This window comes from Calliopsis andreniformis, chromosome 4, assembly GCF_051401765.1.
Source record: "Calliopsis andreniformis isolate RMS-2024a chromosome 4, iyCalAndr_principal, whole genome shotgun sequence".
In the NCBI taxonomy this organism is placed as follows: Eukaryota; Metazoa; Arthropoda; class Insecta; order Hymenoptera; family Andrenidae; genus Calliopsis; species Calliopsis andreniformis.
This window is the reverse complement of record NC_135065.1, coordinates 9,979,965-10,000,000: the sequence shown is the minus strand read 5'-3', so window position 1 is coordinate 10,000,000 and position 20,036 is coordinate 9,979,965. Positions and strand designations below refer to the sequence as shown.

The following is a 20,036-nucleotide window of genomic DNA, read 5'->3' as shown; positions in this document are numbered from 1 at the left end:
AATTCCTCGAACTCCTAGACTTCTTTCGATTCCCTAAAATACTGAATTCTCACAATCTCTAAATCTTCGTACTCCTGAGTTCCTAAAACCTCGAGAACCGTAAAATCTTGAAATCTTAAATCTCCAAAATCTACAATGACTCCAACTCCAGAAGCTAGTTCAATGATCTCCCGATAAGAAACGATAGCTCCTGAAGCTACTCCGCTCGTAAGCTTAAACAGATGGAGAGATCGTGTATCGAGAATTCCAGCAATCGGTTGATTAAACCGTGGGAGCACGAACGCATGAGCGGAACAGGATGCCCGTCACGAAGTCGCTTTTTTTCGTGACCGACGTACCGTGGCAGTCGGGCTGCTTAAACGAAGCAAGCTCGTCGATGCTACGCCCCCGCACGAACTTGTCACCGCCTCGATATTCATCGTCGCGACACAAGAGGCTACACGGTTCGGAACGCTGAAAAAGAGGATGCCAGGGGACCAGCGCGCACAACCGGAAGGAGAAAGAAGGTGCCAGGCGACGACGCAGAAGTGCCGTCAAGTGGAATGCAAGGTGACGCAGACTCTTCTTGCTTTCGCTTCCCAGTGCCTCACCTCTCTGCCCCTCTCGTTTCTTTTCATTGCCTGTCGCCTTTTTCTCTGCCCCTCCACCAGTATTTCTTATTATTTTCGTTCACTGTCGACTGCTTTTTGTCTCCCCACCGTCACTTTGTTCTGGATCGTGATTCAAAGATCCTGCTACATCTTTTGCCTTTTACTCCCCTGCGTTAGAAATATATTTGCAGACACTTTGGTCCTGTATCACGTCAATATTTACCAAAAATACTGTAACTTTTTTCTTCTGGCGTATTAAAAAATTGCTTCCTCAAATTTCATCCACTGCCACTAGCCTTCAAATTGCACAACTCCCATCGCCAGTTCACGTCTCTTCCCAGACTGCTTTTTCCTTCCATCCGTCTCCCTTCTCCCAGTTCTTCCCACCCCTTCACCCCTTCCTTCTTCCTCTCTCCCTTCGTCGCCCAAGTCAGCTCACCTCGTCTTCCTTTCGCAGAAAGAAACACCGCCCTTTCAACCCCGCGCCCCCAGCGACCCTTCTCGCCCCTCGGGTCTCGATTCCCCTTTCTTCCCCGCCTCTCTCCCTTTCGCGCCTTTTTACCATGGCAAGCACGCGCTGATCGCAGAATGAAAAGTACGACGTTACGTGGTCGGCCATTCGGTCTGGCTCAATGCATTCTTTACCCCTCGTCGGCCTCTTTCCTCCTTTCCCGCGTTTTTCCTCGCAGTCACCCCTTTTTCCACGCTGGCCTCGCATGGCCACTCCCCCTGCACCACGTCGTGTACGCTCCTGTGCCGTGAGTTCCACGCTGAAAAGGACCCAACTGCACGCCTATATGCTCTGTCCGCGATTTCTTCCACGACAGCCTTCCCTCGATAACACCCCCGTCACGTTCTCCCCCTATCGCGATGGGTGGCCGTTTCTTCGCGCGTTGACGTTATCCCTCCTGTTGGGTCGAGGGACGAGGACAACTCGGGCAATCGAGAAGTGGATCATGAGGAAGAACGATGTTCGTGTGAGAGGGAACTCTGGTAAGGGAGAGTTTTAGAGGCACGTAATGTTGTGAGAGTTCTGAGGGAAGAAGAGTCTGCCACCCTTGTGGTGAGGGGTTGAAGAAAATTGTGGAGAGTTGGGATTATGAACTAGATTCTGTTTTGTGAGAACTTTTAAGGGGATTTGATATTCTGATGAGATTCTAATGAATGTAATGAAGTAAAAATTGAAATAATTGTGGATTTGAAAATGTGAGACCTTGTAAATATGGGGATTTTAATATAGAAAATTTGAAAGGTGTATCTGGGTATGCTTATGTAGAGTCCCTCACAAAAGAAGCTTATTTTATAGTTGTAACTTGTTTCCTTCCTATTTGAATATTTCTCCATCGCGCGTGAAATTGTCGTGGTAAACGTCGTTTTTCAAACGAGGAAATGAGGAGAAAAGGGAAACATTCGCGTCGTTAAAAATTGTGCTTTCGGATGAAAGTATTTTCCTGGTAGCTGTCCTCGACTCGCTATTCGTCACTCTTCCCACCGACTTCGGATGCAATCATTCCTACCCTGCTGCGCGTTTTCATATTTTCCCTTTTCCGTGGCGGCCGCAGTGACACACACGTATGCACGAGTCGCGTGGTTTCGCGTCGGTGGAGGAAACGACGAAGGTTGTACATTTTCTTTCTGGGTCTCGACTGTCCTCCACTTTCGTCAGAACATCTGTGACGTTGCTTTTTGGCGAGACACGTGAAACGCTCGCAAGATCTCGTTTGCAATTGTATTTTTAAAAAGTAATGTATTCTATGCTCTAATTTTCTGCGAGGTCTACGTTGAATATTCTAGCGACGAGGTAAGTTATTGTTCCAGTGAGAAACTGGTGCTGCAAAATATGTATATGAAGGGGGACAGACCAAACAGAAATACTGTATGAATTTTTTCTGATCGTAATTATGTTTCCTTAGGTTTCAATCTTGAACTCCTTAATGTAGTCGTCGCTTTGAAAGTTTCTGCCTTTCGAAGCACTCTCGTATTCGCAGAACGAAGATAAATATAAGGTTAAGAACTCATGTTTGCGCGGGGCTGCACGCCTAAGGGACGCAATAACCGAAAGCAGTTTGCCGAGTAAATAATATTCCAAGTTTACGCGAGTTTCGGCATGAACTCGGAAATCTCGGCATATTTGTCGACTCTCTGTCTGATTATCTTCAGCTTGTAGCGGCAGAATTGACGCAACAACTGCGCCAAATAAATTTCATACTTCTATTTAACACTCTCTGTAACTCCTGAGCCACTGGTAACCTATGCCAATTATCTCAAACGAGACTATCAATAAAGGAACAAAATTTATCACTCACAGGAACCATAAAAAAAATTACAAAAATGAAGATTGAAATTATGAAAAATTTAACACGATTCACATCGTCCAATTAAGTGTTAAATATTTACCTCAAAACTGTAGATAAATTTTACTGTGGCGCAGGAACGTGTTAACGCATTAATTATGAAACCACCCACAGTGATTTTAATTCTAAATGAAGCGTTTCAATTAATTGACTGTTATTTTCGTTAATTAATTACCGCGAAAGAAAATTCGATGTCCTAAGACGCGAAAGCAATCCCTTAAGCAGGCTCGCCCCCCGTTTTACCATCGGCGATATTAACGTCACTCACCTGACAGCTGGAAGGAAAGTCGGACTGGACTCGGCTGGTGGAAATCTGAAACACCAGAAGAGAATCCCGAATTATATTACGCGGGGACGAAACTTTGCCATCTGGCCTTAATCACCGCTGTGAATAATGATTCAGTTACGCCTGGAACCTCGCGCAATTTCCCTCGGAAGCTTGGAGCCTCGAATTCCGTAGGAAAATCCGGGGCCAAACGCTGGCCAACAACTTCGCAGACGGATAAATTTAATTAAGTCGAAGCCTGTTGAAAAATTGTCGACCACGCCCTCCGAGCTTCGGAAACAATCCTTTCAGTGAGGCTTCATTAACAGGTGTAAAAGAAAGATTAGCTTTGATAACTTCCACAGAACCGAACACAGAAGAATTAACTTCCCTTAAACCATGAAATTACTCCTAATTTCCCATTATAAAGTTAACATTTCTTTATACTCTGCAACGAGGGGTACCAGTGGGGGTAGCTCCGTCCATCGAGCAACGTAAGGCAACCCCATTGGCCCAATCTTAAGTAAACCTCTTTCACAAGCAGAGCACTCAAAATATGTACCTTTTTCTTGCTTTCCTTCTTCAATTACACCTCGCTTAAATTGAAATCCCAACCCCAGAGATTTTAACTCGAGGAAATATTCCTCTTCCTAACGCTAGGGAGAAATATTAATACCCACAGGGCAATAATTATGAAGTGCCATTTTTCCTTCGAATTTCTTCGATTCGAGAGGGGAACAGTCGCTCGTCGACACACAGCGAGGGGAACAGATTGTCGGACGTCGGTTAAGCCGGTTTCCATGACAGAGAACGCACATTAGTGGACTCTCGGTGTTAATGCTCCGCCAGGTGGAAACGGGAAGTGGAACTCGATGTATCGCCGACGGGGGGAAATGGTCCGCGCGCCGCTTTAAAACTAAACGCAGTTAAATCGAGTGTGTTATACGCCGGAACAGCGTCGCGTGCAGCCTGGGCATTAACGCGACGATGTAATGTATTCCAGGTTCCGGGCGTTCTTCAGCTAACCCCCTTCGATGTCTCGCGAACGAGATAGCATTTTACCAGTGCGTGCACACGAAGCATCGCGATTCGACTCGTGTTCACGCCGACACGACGTGACAGGGATGCCACAAATATTATGGCAGGGCTGTTCCTGAATTCTTCACTGCCCAGGTGCAAGAACTATATCGCAGGCTCTATTAATTTAATATTATTCGATTAAGGCAAGAGTTTCATTTGATTAAATGTTGTTTGTTTGAAAGGTTAGTAATTATGAAAAAACGTTTTGATTATTGTTTTTGTTAATTAAAGTTTCTCGTATAATAAGTGTATTGATTTCTACACCTACTATTTCTGCTATAATTCTAATATTATTTGTGATGGAAGACTAGATATTTATTTCAAAATTCCCCAATAAGAACCATGAAATTCTTTCACGCTAAATACAGAATTGAATCAATTTCCAATTTTAATTACTCCTCCCAGCAGCGACGAAAGAAGATTCATTTTTTTCCTGCTATTTTGAAACAAAACGGTTGTTCAATAATGAGATACCCGGTGGAGCTTCCAATGCAAAAATTCGATGGATCGCAGGAAGGTAGCATCGCGAAAATATGTTCGACGACGCGGAAGAGGGACGCCTAACCGAATCGAAACGCGACCGAACGAATTGATATTTCGAAGGATGGAAAGAGGACAATACTGAAGCGGGGGTGGGTGGCTCTATGAAATTCGCGTAGCTCGTATCTCGAATGCGAAACAGTTGCGTGTAGCGAATGCATTTCCATTTCCGCCTGGATCCTAGCCGCGTGAATACGATCGCTCCTGTATTGACTGTGTCGTAAAAAATATGGTAATCGACGCTGCATCCGTGAGAAGAGAGAGGCAACAAACTATGCTGAAATTCTGTGACACTATTGCTGAAAGAATTACAATGGTCGAAGGCGAAAAAGGAAAACTTTGTGTGTGTGTCACAAAGCTTTTTTAGAGCACAGTGGTAGACAAAGCGAATCTAAAATAAAAGAATTTGTAAATATTGTAGATTATACAGCGCTTAATAAAATTTGTAGGAAAATTCAGGATTCTTTTTCTAGAGGTATTTCAAGGGGATTGAAAATTCTAGAAGTAGAGGGAGCAAGTCTTGGCCACGCAGCTCGTTCGATAATCTGCCACCTGTTAGGCTCAAGTGTCCAGCGTGCCGTTAGAAAAGGAGAGACTGGAAAAATGGCCAACTATAAACACCGTCGACGATGTATATTCGTAGGCGCGAGCGATGCCATAAATAACGTCGACGAAACGAGTCCCGGGAATTTATCGCGTCGATTTTTCGCTGGAACGAAAACAGCTTGGTTTATTTCTACAATAATAGAGGCGAAGGGGAATGAGCTGAGTAGGTGAGTCCCTCAGATGCTGGAAGATACTAAACGTGAAGAAAAATCTAGAGGAATAGCCTTTGATTACAATAATTTCATCATCTATTGCAGAATACGCGACTATTACTGAAAGATTCTCAAGTGAAATTCTACGGTACGGCGAAATTAGTCGTACAGTAGTAAGGAATCCGAAACTACAATTATTAATTAATTTTTTTCTCACATCTGTTTTTCCACTTGAAAATACTTCGAAAATTAAGGAATTTAAATATTATCAGTGAATTATATTCACCACTTTTTCTGTTAATAACTAAACTTCTCTCTCAACTAATATTTCAAACTATCCAGAATCTTTCAAGTCGAAGAAGTTCAGCCCTGTTCACGGACACAGATGCGACATAAGCACGCGCGTTAAGTTGTTAGAAGAACTTTTCAATTATTCTTGCCCTCCAGCAAATGACCCCAGTGTTTCTCGAATCGATCGCGACGCATTCCGACGTGTCGACGACGGAACCGCCTTCGACGCTGCCGACTCCTCTGGAATTTTTATCGAACGGTCTTCCGAGGTGCCGCGAATTACTTCCCATCGCGGAATTCTCATCTCGGCCTGTCCGCCGCCCGGTCAGATCCCAGCCTGCATAATTTCCATTCCTCTCTTTGTTTAATTACACCCGAGCATCGAGCCTCGGATCGCGTTCTCCACTTCGCTAGAACTTCCTCTATGTTTTTAAGGGCGTAATTTGAGGAACGAACTCTCTTTCCGTCTCGAAAGTTAGTTCGACTCGTGAAGGAAAACTGATACACACCTCGAGTGAACCTGTTGGAAAAGGTCAGAAGGGTGGGATGTGCATCAAAGCGATACGCCTAAGTTCGAAAGACTTTGGAAGGTAGAATTGCTGTTTTTGGCAAAAGGAGATTAAATTAAATAAGCTTCTCCTTGTAAAAAAGAATACAATAAAACAAAAAATTTGAATATGCAGACTCAACAGGTAGAAATATTTTTTATTCTAAGTGAGAATTGAGTACTCAGGACCTCAAAAAAAGTATTTCCAGATTCACACGCCTTCTAAGTCAAGGTCAGAAAATTTCCAAAGCTCACGACCACGCCTCGCAGCTTCTAAAAAGGCTTTCACTCGCCTGCAACCCCCCAGCTAAAACCACCCCGTCGCCACGGAAAGAGACTTCCCCCAAACACCATTCTCCACGGATTAACACGCCATTTCGCGTCAAGACGACCGACTTCCATCCCAGCCTCGTAATCCACGATCCTTTAACCGCCATTATGCGCGGAATTCAAAAAGACGTCCTCCTCGGCTCGAGATCCCACGAGATTCCTCGGTTCTCACCCTCGAATTCGTTTCCCTCTCGATCGCGGAGTCTATGCTCGCCTGATGATCAGGAAGACACCATCGCCGCGGCGTTTCCTGCCAGCCGAAGCTCTCGAGGAATTTTCAGCGAGCCCACCCCTCGCCTCGAGGCTGGCTAACGTTTTCCCAGCGTATGATGGCATCGATTTCGCATCAACGACCACCCCTCGATAAAGAACCTGAAGGGGGGTGGGATCTGGCCCGGGTGCCTAGACAACTTAATTAAGGGACGTTTACCCCGCGACACTGTCGCCCTTTTGCTGTCCTTAATAAGCACGTGCCCTCTCGGGTCGACGCACTAGGAAACGAGCAAGTTAACTGGGTCACACGTCGTCGAGTCGTGTCACACGGCTCGGCACGGCGTGAAATTAACCCCGCGAACCTCCAGAAGCAACAGTCCCGTGCCATCGACCGAGAAAAACTGAGGCACGATACTCCTTGAACAGGGACTCCTTCATGGGACTTGGCTGTTGCTTGAATCGAGTCGAGGAGTGGGGATAGAAGAGGCGTGAGACTTAGAAGCAGTCTTTTTCTGTTATTTAGAATTTTTTCTGAGTAATAAGGAAGCGAGTCTGATACTTAATTTGTTATTCAAATTTAGTACAGATTGTTCAATTTTTTGAGATCTGACAAGGCATAATTTTTATGATTTCTGTATCAATTAATTTTGTTGAGACTAAGAATACTGTTTCTTTTTTTTTGGATATTTGATCTCGATCTCAATAAAATATTATGTATGTATAATAGAAAAAAGTAGTTAAGTTAATATTTCAACCCTCTACAATAGTCAGCTGTTTCTATAATTTTAATTTAGTACATCTCGCAGTGTATACATTCATTAATCGAATTTTGATTTATGTGACACATGGTACAAGTTCATTCCACTATTTTGATTAAATTCTGGGACCGAGTGTATGGACGATTAAAATTTTCCTGCTTGCCAATTCCATCGTAAAATTGCTGTCACTGCTCCCATCATGCGACAAACGAGTTCAGCTTGATTGCAATTTGACACTGCATTTAATTTGAAGCAAATGTGAACGTGATGTGACTGCTTTTTCAGTGATGCCGCGTGTGACAATTGCGTTCAACTATTGGCATCTCTATTCCAAAAATCGAAAGGCTTTCAATTCAATTTCAATCTGTTCAAGCGTTTATAAATATTTTCACGTTCCACTATTTCACGATTCTCAGAACTCTGCTTACACCTTTTTCTCTGAATCTCTCTATTATTTCTAGAACTGCCCAGTCTCAAAATTTTACGCTCCCAATTCCCGCTGCCTCGACCCTACGTCTCAAGATTCCAGTCGCTACCAAAATACACCTCCGACTTCCTGCTGGCGAGTCACAGCGCGGCCATAAAATTGCGTTTCAAGAACAGATCCAAGCATTAAGCAACATACACAGTTCAATTAATTCGTTTCTAAGAAATTCACAGTCTGTCCGAGAAGAACAATTAATTTGATGAATGGATCGAGTTACGCAGCAGGCTGCCTCTAATAACTCAATCGACGCTCTGAAAAATCCTCGACGCAACGCAACGAACCTCCCTCGCGTGCTCATCGACGAGAACCGAGGAATCGATGAGTGTCTCCCATCCCATTAATTCATCGTCTCCTCGACTCTTCAGCGTTTCAGTCGTTACACGGTGTTCCCACGCGACGATGGCTCCGAGGCCCTCGTTCTCCCCAGATTGCAACCCTACGACTTCGTTTTATCGCGATAACACCGCGGGTAATAAGATTACCGGTAGCTCTTACATCCTCCGCGAGATGCCGAGCAACCCCTCGTCCCATTCGCTAATAGCCCATTATCTCGGCCTCTAATCTCGATGCACTTCCCCCAAGCGCTTTTCAATTTTCCTCTTCCGAGGGCCGACCCTCTCCTCCCCAAACGAATCGATTAATCGGGAGACCTCGAATAAACTAGAGGAAAAAACTTGGACTGGCTGTCTGCCAACACCTTCGACCTCTCCTCGAGAAGTTCCCCCGAGGCGGGCTGGGAATACTAATGTCGACGTTTCGTGGTGTACGTTCTGCGATCACGCACGAGGAATTTGATGAGGGCACCCTCAGATTGGGAACTGGAAACCAATGGCAATTTTGGAGGAGCAATTCCTTAGAGGCCTGCGGAAAGTTTCGACTTCTCGCTATAGTGTCGGGAATATGGCCTACTGCTGCACGCCACTCGTATCATTTCGTAGTATGTTGGCTCGTAGGAACGTAAAATGATTGGAGTTTCAAGCACGATTAGGTAAAAATCGTGTGGGTGGACTGTGAGCACAAAAAATAAGGGAAACAATCAAGTAGCGTCTTTAAAAAAAATCAACAATAGTACCTGCAGGCTGATGTAGAAATATATTGCATTGGAGTGTAATATGTACTGCCTGATCGTTTCTCTTATTTATATGTGCCGCAGGCAACCCATATGATTTCTACCCAGTCGCCCCTGAATTACGATCGTCCTACGTCCCCACAAGGAGCCAACAAACTATAAAACATTTCGAGTGGCGAGCACCAGTAGGCCGCACTCCTGAAAGTATATCAAAAAATTGACATTTTATATACATCCAGGATATAATTGCTACAATTATTGAAAGAAATTGAGACCTGAGTATTGCATAATTTAGAAAGGAGCTGGAAGATGTCAGAAATGATCGCAAGAGATCCTACATGCCAAGATAAATAATTACTCAGTCAAAGTCGTTACTCAGTGCATGCCTAAGCTTAAGACGATCAGGGCTCCCTGAGCTGCTTTTCATGTATAAAATAGTAGACAGGAAGACGAAGGAGCCTTGTGTCTTTAATTTCGCTGAAAGCCATGACTCAGGTCGTCTATGCGCGCCATGGAATTCGGCGTAGCCGCGGTCACGCGAAATTAAGATCGTTCGATGCTCGATCTCGTCGCTCCTCCTTCCCGACTGGCGTTCCGTGTAATAGGCTCGCGACGCGATGTTTATGGCACGAACACGCGCTCCCTTTGTCCGTGGACGACGATACCAGTGGCCGCTATTAATCGCCAGCCGCTGACGGCGGATACGTAACGGCCGTTTTTATTAGCGTCGTAACTCCGACACGCCTCGATATGTACGCCGTCGCGAAGAGGTGATTAAAGTTTATTCGCGAAACGCGCCTCGCGATAACAGCCTTTTCCTCCTTCCAACGCCGACGAGCACAGCGGAGTCGCGAAATTTTAACGTATTGCTGATTTTGAGGAGTTTAATGGGGGTAGATTTAATGGCGGTCTGGCTGGATAGTAACGTTTGCTTAATTCAGTGATAAGAACGTTATTATTTCTGTTATTAAGGATGGTTGAGTAAATGGAGTAATTCATCTACTGGAGCGTCAATCGTGTGCCTGTACTACTGGTCGAATTTATATTGTACTACTTTCACGGTGAACTCAGACGAGAATTTATCGAGAAGCGTTGACAATAAAATTTTGGTTGCCTTTTAAGCCTTGCAGTGCAGCATACATCGTGTGCCATATAGTAAAAATGGTGTCTCTTGTACTTTGGTAAAATTGTGGGAATTTTGTTTAAAATTCGAAATGAATTATTAAACTCACGTTTATAAAATGGAATAAATTTTTAGTCTCTTAAAAATAGGATAAAGTTCCTTAATAATAGCAATTTTCATACGATGGTTGTACAACAAAATACAAAGCAGTGATTCCAATCGTTTTAGCCTACAGTATTGTCTGACTATGCACTATCCGATTCCCCTGATCTCCTTCAATTTTCCTTTCCTTCACTACTTTATCTCTAGAGCCCTAATATGTTCAAATAATATTCTATGAAGTCTATATAACAAAATACAAAGCAGCCTAGATACATGTCTGACCACATACTGTCTGTTTCCCCTTATCTACTTAAATTTTTCCTTTCTTCCACTACTTTATCCATGTAGCCCTAAGATATTCAAGTAACACTAACATATCACACTAATCTCCATCCCAAGCAGTCACTAAATTCAATCTATCCACTAAATTTCCAAACGTTAACACCAGAAACAATTACCTCTCCATACATAGCACGTATTCAATCTCCAACAAAAACCTTCAACAATTACTCTTTGCCCCACGCGCTCCCTTCCTTTATCCAAAGCTTTCAAATACTTTGATTAACCATCCAGGCTCTTCACCTCGCCTCGAAACCTCCACCCACGCTTGTTAATTCTCGTCTCACAGGAGCAGCACGCCCCGACGACGAACGCTCTATCCAGTAGGGAATAGTTTCCGCCAAAGGTTTCCAGAGTCCCCAGAAGTTTCGTTATTGTTATAACCACGTTGCCCAATCGACGCGTTCAAGGAGGCACCGATCGAAAGGGCTCGAAATTAATTCCCCCCCTTGTTATACCCATAACGTTATGCCTGACCAGAAGCCCGACAGGTTCTGCTGTTCGAAACAACGTCGCGAACAGGGCTGGCTCGTCGATTATTGGCAGGCAACAGGGCCACGATCGAATAATTGCGTCGTACCTAAACGCTGCCGGCAGTTTAGGAAATTTACCTACCGCGACCGTCCCACCCGATGAACGAACTGCCGCGAACCAGCGCGATGGACTCCGCCGCGAATCGATGCCACGGATGCGTAATTGCTGAATAAACGTTGCATCGCGGCCGCATCGGTGCTCGCTAAATCGTTAATTCGCGACTCGCCGGCAACAATAATGCGCGCCGATGAAATATTCATACGAATATTCGTCGGGCTTATCGTTCATTCCTACCATCCCAGGGGATTTGTTTCGCGAAATTAAGCATTCCGCGCCAGGGCTACTTTTTCGTGTTTTAAATTAGTCGATCGGGAAATTTTACATCGAAAATGAGAATATTCGAGCCTGTATGGACCTTTGAAATAAACCCTTCAAAATCATATTCACCGTGGGGAATTTTTTATCTTATCTTCCGGGTGTCCTATTAGAAGTGCTCTTTGAAATAATTTGTAAGGAAAATTGGAATTCTGTTCCCTGCATTTTCGTTGATCGTTCTGTTTCATTTCGAACCTCACTTTTTCAAAAATGCAATTTTAATTTTTAATCGAGTTTTCATCCTGAATTGAAATTTAGTTTACATACCGTCAAATCTACGCGCAGGGCTGTAGAATATTCCTTCAACGATTCTCTAGAAATAACTCAAATATTTTCACCTCCATGGTTCCTGCAATAATTCTTCTCTGACGTTAAAAAGTGTCTCCCAACAGTCTAATAATAATTTAAGAGGTATTTAAAAGCGCATTTCTAAGAGGGTACCCTGAATATTGTTGCTCTCCGCAGTGATCTCGCATCATTTCGTCTGCTAAATGCACTCGCGCACGATTCCAAGCTTCGAGAAGAATTAATCGTCGGGAAGGGACGCGGGGAAGGAACACGCGGCAACAGAAAGACGAAGCAATATTTCAGAGCGCTGTCAAAACGAAAACTTGACCCGCTCCCCCTATCCTTCTTCCGAATTCCTAAGCGCACACACGCGCAGGCCACCCGTATCGCGCGATATTAAAGCGGGTTTCTTTGGCGGTCGGCCAAGTCGATGAAAACCGAGGTTATCGTCTCTCTGGCGAGCGATTTCTTTTTGGGAAGCTCCCCGAGACGTCGTCGACCGCCAGCAACTGATTTTACGCTGATTTTACGAGCCGCCATAGTCATGAATTTTTGAGCTCTTCTTATCTCCCGCCTTTCTAGGGCTTTCCGTCTTTCACGCGCAGATTTTAATCCCCTGGCGATGGCTGACAGCTTTTTACGATGAATATTTTGTAACAAATGCTGTCACTATTAAAACAGTCACGTCTTTTTAATTAAGTGGTTTTCTACTAGTACTTTATTTTGAGAAATTTTTGATAATTTTTATCACCCTAACATATAAAAAGGTTTCCTAACTAAGCAAAAATATAACAATAGTAATAATAATAATAATAAAACTAAAGTAATATTAGAAGATATAATAACAATAAAAGAATTATAAAACAATTAAAAAAAGTTTTCTCCCGAATCCACTAAATTTTCACCAAATACCTATTCCAAGAGCTTAGATTCTATCCTTGCCTCCTTTTCAAGAAATTAATTCCAATCTCTACTAACAATCCATTAATCCCAGAAATCTTCGAAAATCCATCTCTTAAACAACCCCCGCGCATTTCCTCCTCACAAGCCCTCTCGCTGCCTCTGTTCAAATATCGACTATCGATTGGAACGAAAACCGCAGAAGACGTCTCTTTGCGTCGCCTAAACGGAGCGCGGCTCAGACTGTTTCGCGAGATCAAAGGTCGGCTAGTAATTAACCGCGGCAAAGGGTGAAAATTCAGTTGCAGCTCTGCCTGGGGAAGGAATATTCCAGGAATTAAGCGTGTGCCTCTAGGAAACTGGATTCACCGACGGCATCGTCGCGCAAAAAGAATGCCAAATAGAATTTTAGACCCAGCGTTGTGCTCCGCCAAAAGATAACAAGTTGGAGCCTGGGTTAGAGGGATTTGGGGCTAGCTCGTGCGCGAGAAAGCTCGCGTAACACAGGACGCGCATGTTCTCGCGAATCTCCGCTGATTGCATACTCGCGGACGCATTCCACGGACTCATTGTTGCACGCGTGCACGAAACGCGACTGGGAATGCAGAATAAGCTGCGGCACGCATCATCCATAGAACACCTGTGATAATTCCCACTGGCGTTGATTAGATTTTTCAGGACTGCTGTGTTCTATGCTATCTTAGAATTTTTAGTGATACGAGTCACTCATGTACCAGACTGATCAATTATATAAGGCTGCAGTTACAGTGAATGCGTTTTTTTGATAAATTTATGTTCTAATGAAACAAATGATCACAGATACGTATTGAATTTCTAAATCTTAAATTCATATTGAACATTAAACTCTAAATAATTATGCAGGTATAATAGGATATTTTTGAAAAATATGGAATTGATCACTCTGGCTTCAGAAAGGCTAATATGATACTTTTTCTCTCTGGGAGTAGATTAAAAAATGACAGAGGAATTTTTGAGACCTCCACGAAATCCAGTTAGGGAGATCGATAAATCCGCTAGTTGTCCTCCTAATTCCTCTCGGATTAACGATAATGCTCTAGTTGCTCGCTTTTCGTGCTTAATCCGCGTCGGACAAATTGCAGAATGCACGTGGCATTAACGTCGCAATTGGCTGCATTAGCCCGCTTGTTCGACCACCGTCTCGAGGGCTCCTTAATCAGTCGTTCCAAGTGAAACGTCTTGCATGCACCTCGACATTAGCACGCATTCCCAGCTCCACTATCTCCATCGATCAAGGTAGCATCCGCAGTGCAGCAATTCCGCAAACCTTCAATATTTCACTACTCCCATCATTCCTCATCTTTCCATCGAAACGTCCTGCCCAAGAGACGACGTCGACGTCCCCCAAACGAGGCCACGTCTTACCCTCAGAAAGCCAGCGTCCCTAAGGACACGGCGAATTCATCAATTTCTTCCCCAACGACGCGCCTGCACCACGTTCAACCATCCTTCCACGCTCGAGAGAACTCTCACGAGTTATGAACCCACGCACAGCCCCACACCTGCGCCCGTGCTCCCTTTTCGCTCACCTGTGCACCCTCCCCTTCAATCGACCCTCTGCACACGTAGCATGGGACACGAACACAGCACTGGGCCAGAGTGGGCCACACACGCGAAGGGCTAGAAAGCTGGGGCACGACGGTAACATCCCGGAAGCCAGGATCGATATCCAGACACGCCATTGCCACCCTGGTCTGTCTGTCTCTCTGCCGCCCCCTCGACCCACGCCATCCCTCGCCAGCTTTCCAGGGAAACCCTCTCTTTGTCTGTTTATTTTTCTCCCTCGTCCCGCTTAGCCCCCGCGGAAGGTTAATGGACCCTCCGGGATGTCTTTGGCAACCGAGGCCAGATTTTTCCTTCCACCACCTGCGGCGAATCGTCCTCCACAGGGGTGGTGCGCGACCCTCGAGAGGAGTCGGGCCGAGATCAAAGCGCGGACGGATGTTTCGCGGAAAATCCGAGCGCCGTGATTATGTTTAAGTCGAGAGACACGCTGCGAGGCCGCGGGCTCTTCTGACTCGCGCTGATTACTCGCGAGCTTCTGCGCGCCCCCGCCCGAGGAGGAATGCAGCGGCGATCTTTTGATCAATTTGAACGGAACGTTCGACGATGCGCGATTTTCTTCTTCGGTGGATAAAGGGCGCTCCAATGCTCGCTTGTCTACTGGATTCCTTGGCCTGACGCTCCCTTTGCGAGGGGATCGGTTTGGGGGCGCAGTCGACGAGAGGGGACTCGTCGAAGCGAGGGAATAGGATTTTCGAGAGGATCCTTTTTTGTTTATTCGATTATTTGACACGGTGATTGGCACACGAAAGTTCGATGCTTTTGTGGATAGGAGCTTCTCTGAGGAAATTAAATTGAGCACAGCGAATATTTGTGTAGAAACAACCCTGTTTATTTTTTTCTATGTAGTAGCTTCTCTGAATTAATGAAATTAAACACAGCGATTATTTATGAAGAAATAACCCTACATATTTGTATCTGTACGTTTCTAATAAAGAAAACTCTAATTTTATATTAGTTCACACAGTACTCCATCTTCGTGGGCTCTGAATAACAAATTCGCCAATTGTTCGCCCCTCAGAATAAAATCAATTCCCGAGCCAAGACAGCTTTTTATCACCCTTGAATTCCTGCCAAATGACCCCCCTCGCGCCACGAACCGTCGAAGCTATCTCCCGAGCAAATTTTCTCGATTAATCGAAAGAATCGCGATCCAGGAGCTCGCCGCAGGGCCAGCGGTTCATTCGCCAGAGGTGGGGTCGTGCATTGTTCGCGGCTGTTGTCGGTTTCTCGCGCGAAAGCAAATGGAACGCCTCGCGATCGCCTTTGTTCTTCAGGATCCGATCGGGCTGGCCCGAACAATGCCGTCGGCTAAATCGAATCCAACAAGAAACGTCTAGCGCCGCGCGCGCCTTCGAAAAGGGGAAAACCCCTCTACCCTATTACCCCCTACCCTTTGTCGACCTCGATTTGCTTTCGAACCGGACGCTCGCCCCGAGATCTCGCGTCTCGCTGATGCGAGGAAAATGAACGCCGCCTTGGGGAATCGAAAACGTGATCGATGTTCCCACCCATCGTGCCTCCCCTAATCACGATGACAAATCCTTCGGTCCGAAGGAAAAGTTGCCGACTGCCTATCAATCGCTCGAAACTTTCCTCTATAATTTTGCAAGTTTCTTCGGGCGATGGGAGCCTCGGTCGCTCAGAAATTGAGTTTCCTATTGGAGCATCGGCGGAGGAGCCGCGGAGGGGATGACGAAGAGGGGGCTGACGAAAATTGGACGTTTCAAAATATTGGCTCCAACTGGAGTGCTCGGCCCGACCACGTACGATACCGCTGGCACATTCTACTGCGAAACGTCCGACTGCAAACGAAGGGAATTGGACTGCACTCGACCGACCGAGAGTTTCACCTGCACTGGTGACGAATTCTGCCGCGCTGGGCGATTAATTAGGTCAGCGGGACTGTCCTGGGGAATAAGGCCAGTTGGTGGCCAGTGTTATGGACGAGAGAGATTACGAGGGACTGTTTTAATTTCCCTTTTTTCATTTCTATGCGCGTGGAATGTTACGATTAGAGGATCAATGATTCTGGAAAGCTGGGGAAATTTTAGAGGTTGTTTCAAAAGCGGTGGAACAATGATTTATTTATTTTTGTACTCAAAATTCCTCTCCCTTGGAGCAGGTCAGATATTCTAATAATATTTTCTAGATTTTATACTGTGTGCGAATACTTCTCGTACCCATTACAGTGGCCATCAAAGATAGTCATAAAACAATTACAACTGTCCTTCCGACCACAATACTTAAGATATTATTAAATGCACTATTGTAGACTGAGAGACTCGGGACTATAACTTCGAAGCTCTACCAAGTACAGAGAGAAAGTTGAAGTTCCTCAGGAGCTGTCCCAAGAAACTGACTCTGAGGCTTTAGGTCAGGACCACTCTGGCGTCCACAGAAGAAGTAGCATCGTATAGATAGAAGCAAAGTTCGAGCTCTAACTTCAGTGTTCTATTTGCCTGAGCTGCAAGGTTAAAGTTCCTGACAAGCCACCTATAGCGTCTTCAACTTCCTTGCTCCATTTAAAAGACCTCCAGGGCTCAGGCTTCAAGTCTCACCTCTCTTACTCTTCAATATCGCGATCATCGTTATCAACAAGTAACAATACTATAGAATTTCACTTTCAGAGATCTAAAGGAATCTCGAACGTTTAGCGATTTCCAAGAAAATACTCCACTTCGGTCTCTTTTTACCGAAAAATACTAGCTAGACGAAATTCTGGGGCAACATCACAGACCAGGGGGAATTTTCAAAAAACTGGGATACTGTTAACTTCAATTACCACGCGATGCTTTTAGCCTGCTCAGCGGTGCACGGGTTGCCCAGCAAAAAAGCGAGTCTCGGGCTTGTAGTCCTTGTGCAAGGTTCCCCGCGTTTATGGCCCTCGCAGTGAGCAACAAAAAATAATCACGAATTTCCGCGATACCCCACGGCAACACACAAACCAGACGAGACTCGGAACCGAAAAGTTTTCCCTATTAGCGTTCCGTTTTCGCGAATGGTAACGCCACTCGACGTACAGCCAGGGGAGAATGCTTAAGGACACAGACATATGAATAAAACTTTATCGTTTCCCCCTTTTTTTTTTAATTAATTCATCCGTGGGTATAATTAGAGTGACCAGACGTCGAAATGTGACGCTCGTATCGCTTCCACTTGGACGGAGTTACGGATACATGTTGACTTAAAAATGCACTTTATAACGAATTCTGTTTATAGAAGCATAAAATTCGATCCTTCCCCTATAATTTAAAAAAAAGATAGAGTCGCTGCGATTTTTTTTCGCGAAGTTACAGGACTTCAAAGTAATCCTTGCATTTTTAAAGCACATCGGGTAGCGCCAATATATGACAAAATGCAAGGATTACTTTGAAATGCTGTAACTTTGCGAAAAAAAATCATAGCGACTTGATTCTTCTTCTAAATTAAAGAGGAAGGATCCAATCTTATGCTCCCCCAAACCGTATCTTCGAAGAAAATTTTTCCAAGTCTGTATACCCCATCAAAATTGGCAATTTTCCACACAGCAAATTGCAAAATTTCACAAAATGCAGGTCCTCGCTAAAATTTTTTTCGGGGATATCCTTTACAGGAGCATAAAGTAGGAACCTTCCTCTTTAGTTCAGAGAAAAAATTAAGTCGCTACGATTTTTTCTTGCAAAGTTACAGGACTGCAAAGTGACCCTTGCATTTTTGTCATATAACAGTACTACCCCTTCTGGTGTGAAAATGCAAGGGTTACTTTAAAGAACTATAACTCTGCGAAAAAAAATCGCAGCTACTTGATCTTTTTTATAAATTAAAGAGGAAGGTTCAAGCTATATGACACTATCAATTATATCTCCAAAAAAAATTTTAGCAGATTCCTGTATTTTGTAAAACTTTGCAGTTTGCCACATTGAAAATTGCCAACTTTGACCGAATGTACAGACTTGGAAAAATTTTTTTTGAAGATACGGTTTACAGGAACATAAAATAGGATCCTTCCCCTGTAATTCAAAAAAAAGATCGAGTCGCTGCGATTTTTTTTCGCAAAGTTACAGTATTTCAAAGTAATCCCTGCATTGTGCCATGTACTGGCACTGTCAAATATGCTGTAAAAATGCAAGGGTTACTTTGAAGTGCTGCAACTTTGCCAAAAAAAATCGCAGCGACTCGATCTTTTTTTTAAATTAAAGGGGAAGGATCAAATTTAATGCTCCTGTAAACGACATTCCCAGAAAAAATTCTAAGAATTCCGTGCATTTCTTCAAACTTTGCAATTCTCAATACAACAAACATGCCTTCAAATTTAAGATGCTACAGTAGTAGAGGTCCACTAAACGTGAAATTAACACATAGTATCTTACAGTCAAGACTTCAGGCTGTAATTTAAAAAGAAGACCACAATTCTACGATGATTTTTCACGGAGTTATCGTCAGTCAATTTCACAATCTCACAATAATTCCAATTCTACAAGTTCCTCCAAATCCAAAGTCCATCTAAAGCATCTCGACAGTTCTAAAAATGGCCCGCTCCTCCAGTTGCGTTCTCAACCAGGCATAATGCTCTCCACTAATTCCACTCGGGCCGATATCAGTCACGGGCGAATTAACAAGCGAATCTGCGACTGTTTCAGCGCGTGGTTCCAGCCGAGACGGTGGTCGGCAAAGGGTCGAGCGGGCGAAACGGAAGACGGGGTCGGGGTGGCTAAGGGAGGGCACAAAGCCATTTCTGTCGAGAGGGAATAGAGGCATGCTCTGTGCTCTCAGACATCGTCAAGCTGCATTATGCGCGGTGCACGCGATGCGTATAGACTGCCCAGGGCCGTACAACCTATACACCATCTAACGGGCGCTGCTTTCGGCTCCTATCTCCGCAGTATTGGTGTCTATCCTTACGTCTGCTATTCTAAGCTCACTCGAGAGCAAAATTTCCGAGAGCCTGCTGGGTCGAGTTGCACAGCGCCCGTCAAAAGGCGCTGTTCTTAAAGAAATTCCGAGGAAGTTGAAGCAGCGAAGGGCATACAGAAGATCTCTGGAAGATGGAAAATAAGACGTGCTTCTTTCAATCTCTCGAGATCTCGTCACTAATAATCTACCCTCTCTCTGGAGGCTTCCTATATTTCTCCTTCTCTTATTCCCTTTCCTTGCTGAAAAATTGAACCGAATAAGAACTGCATTAATCTTCGACCGGGTAGCTGGCCAGTTTTTGCCCGCAACTTCCACTGTTTCCAGGACATAAATTCGCCAAAGGGAGATTTACCGCGACGACCACGCCGGAAATCGAAGATTTCTCCCGCGCCTCCGACGTAAATCGTTCTTTTAACAGATATCCACGGTCGTCCAATGATGCTCTCGCGAGCCAAGGAACTGTCGGCGATAAAAGAAACCGTGTTACGATATCGACGAAAGGCGACTCGAGATGTCTGATGAGGTAACTAGAAACTGTTTCGATAATAGTTCAACCAATTGGATGGCTTTGTCAATTTTTTCATGAATTTTTGCG

The 20,036-nt window shown here is 44.6% G+C and overlaps 1 protein-coding gene across 1 annotated transcript in view; it reads right to left on the bottom strand.

The window, feature by feature from the left end:
- Nucleotides 1-20,036, bottom strand: part of LOC143178638 (uncharacterized) — a 262,313-nt gene that overhangs the window by 195,617 nt on the left and 46,660 nt on the right. The window contains exon 14 of the mRNA XM_076377419.1: nucleotides 3,213-3,257. Coding sequence (XP_076233534.1) covers nucleotides 3,213-3,257 — 45 coding nt within the window. The remainder of the gene's footprint in view (nucleotides 1-3,212; nucleotides 3,258-20,036) is intronic.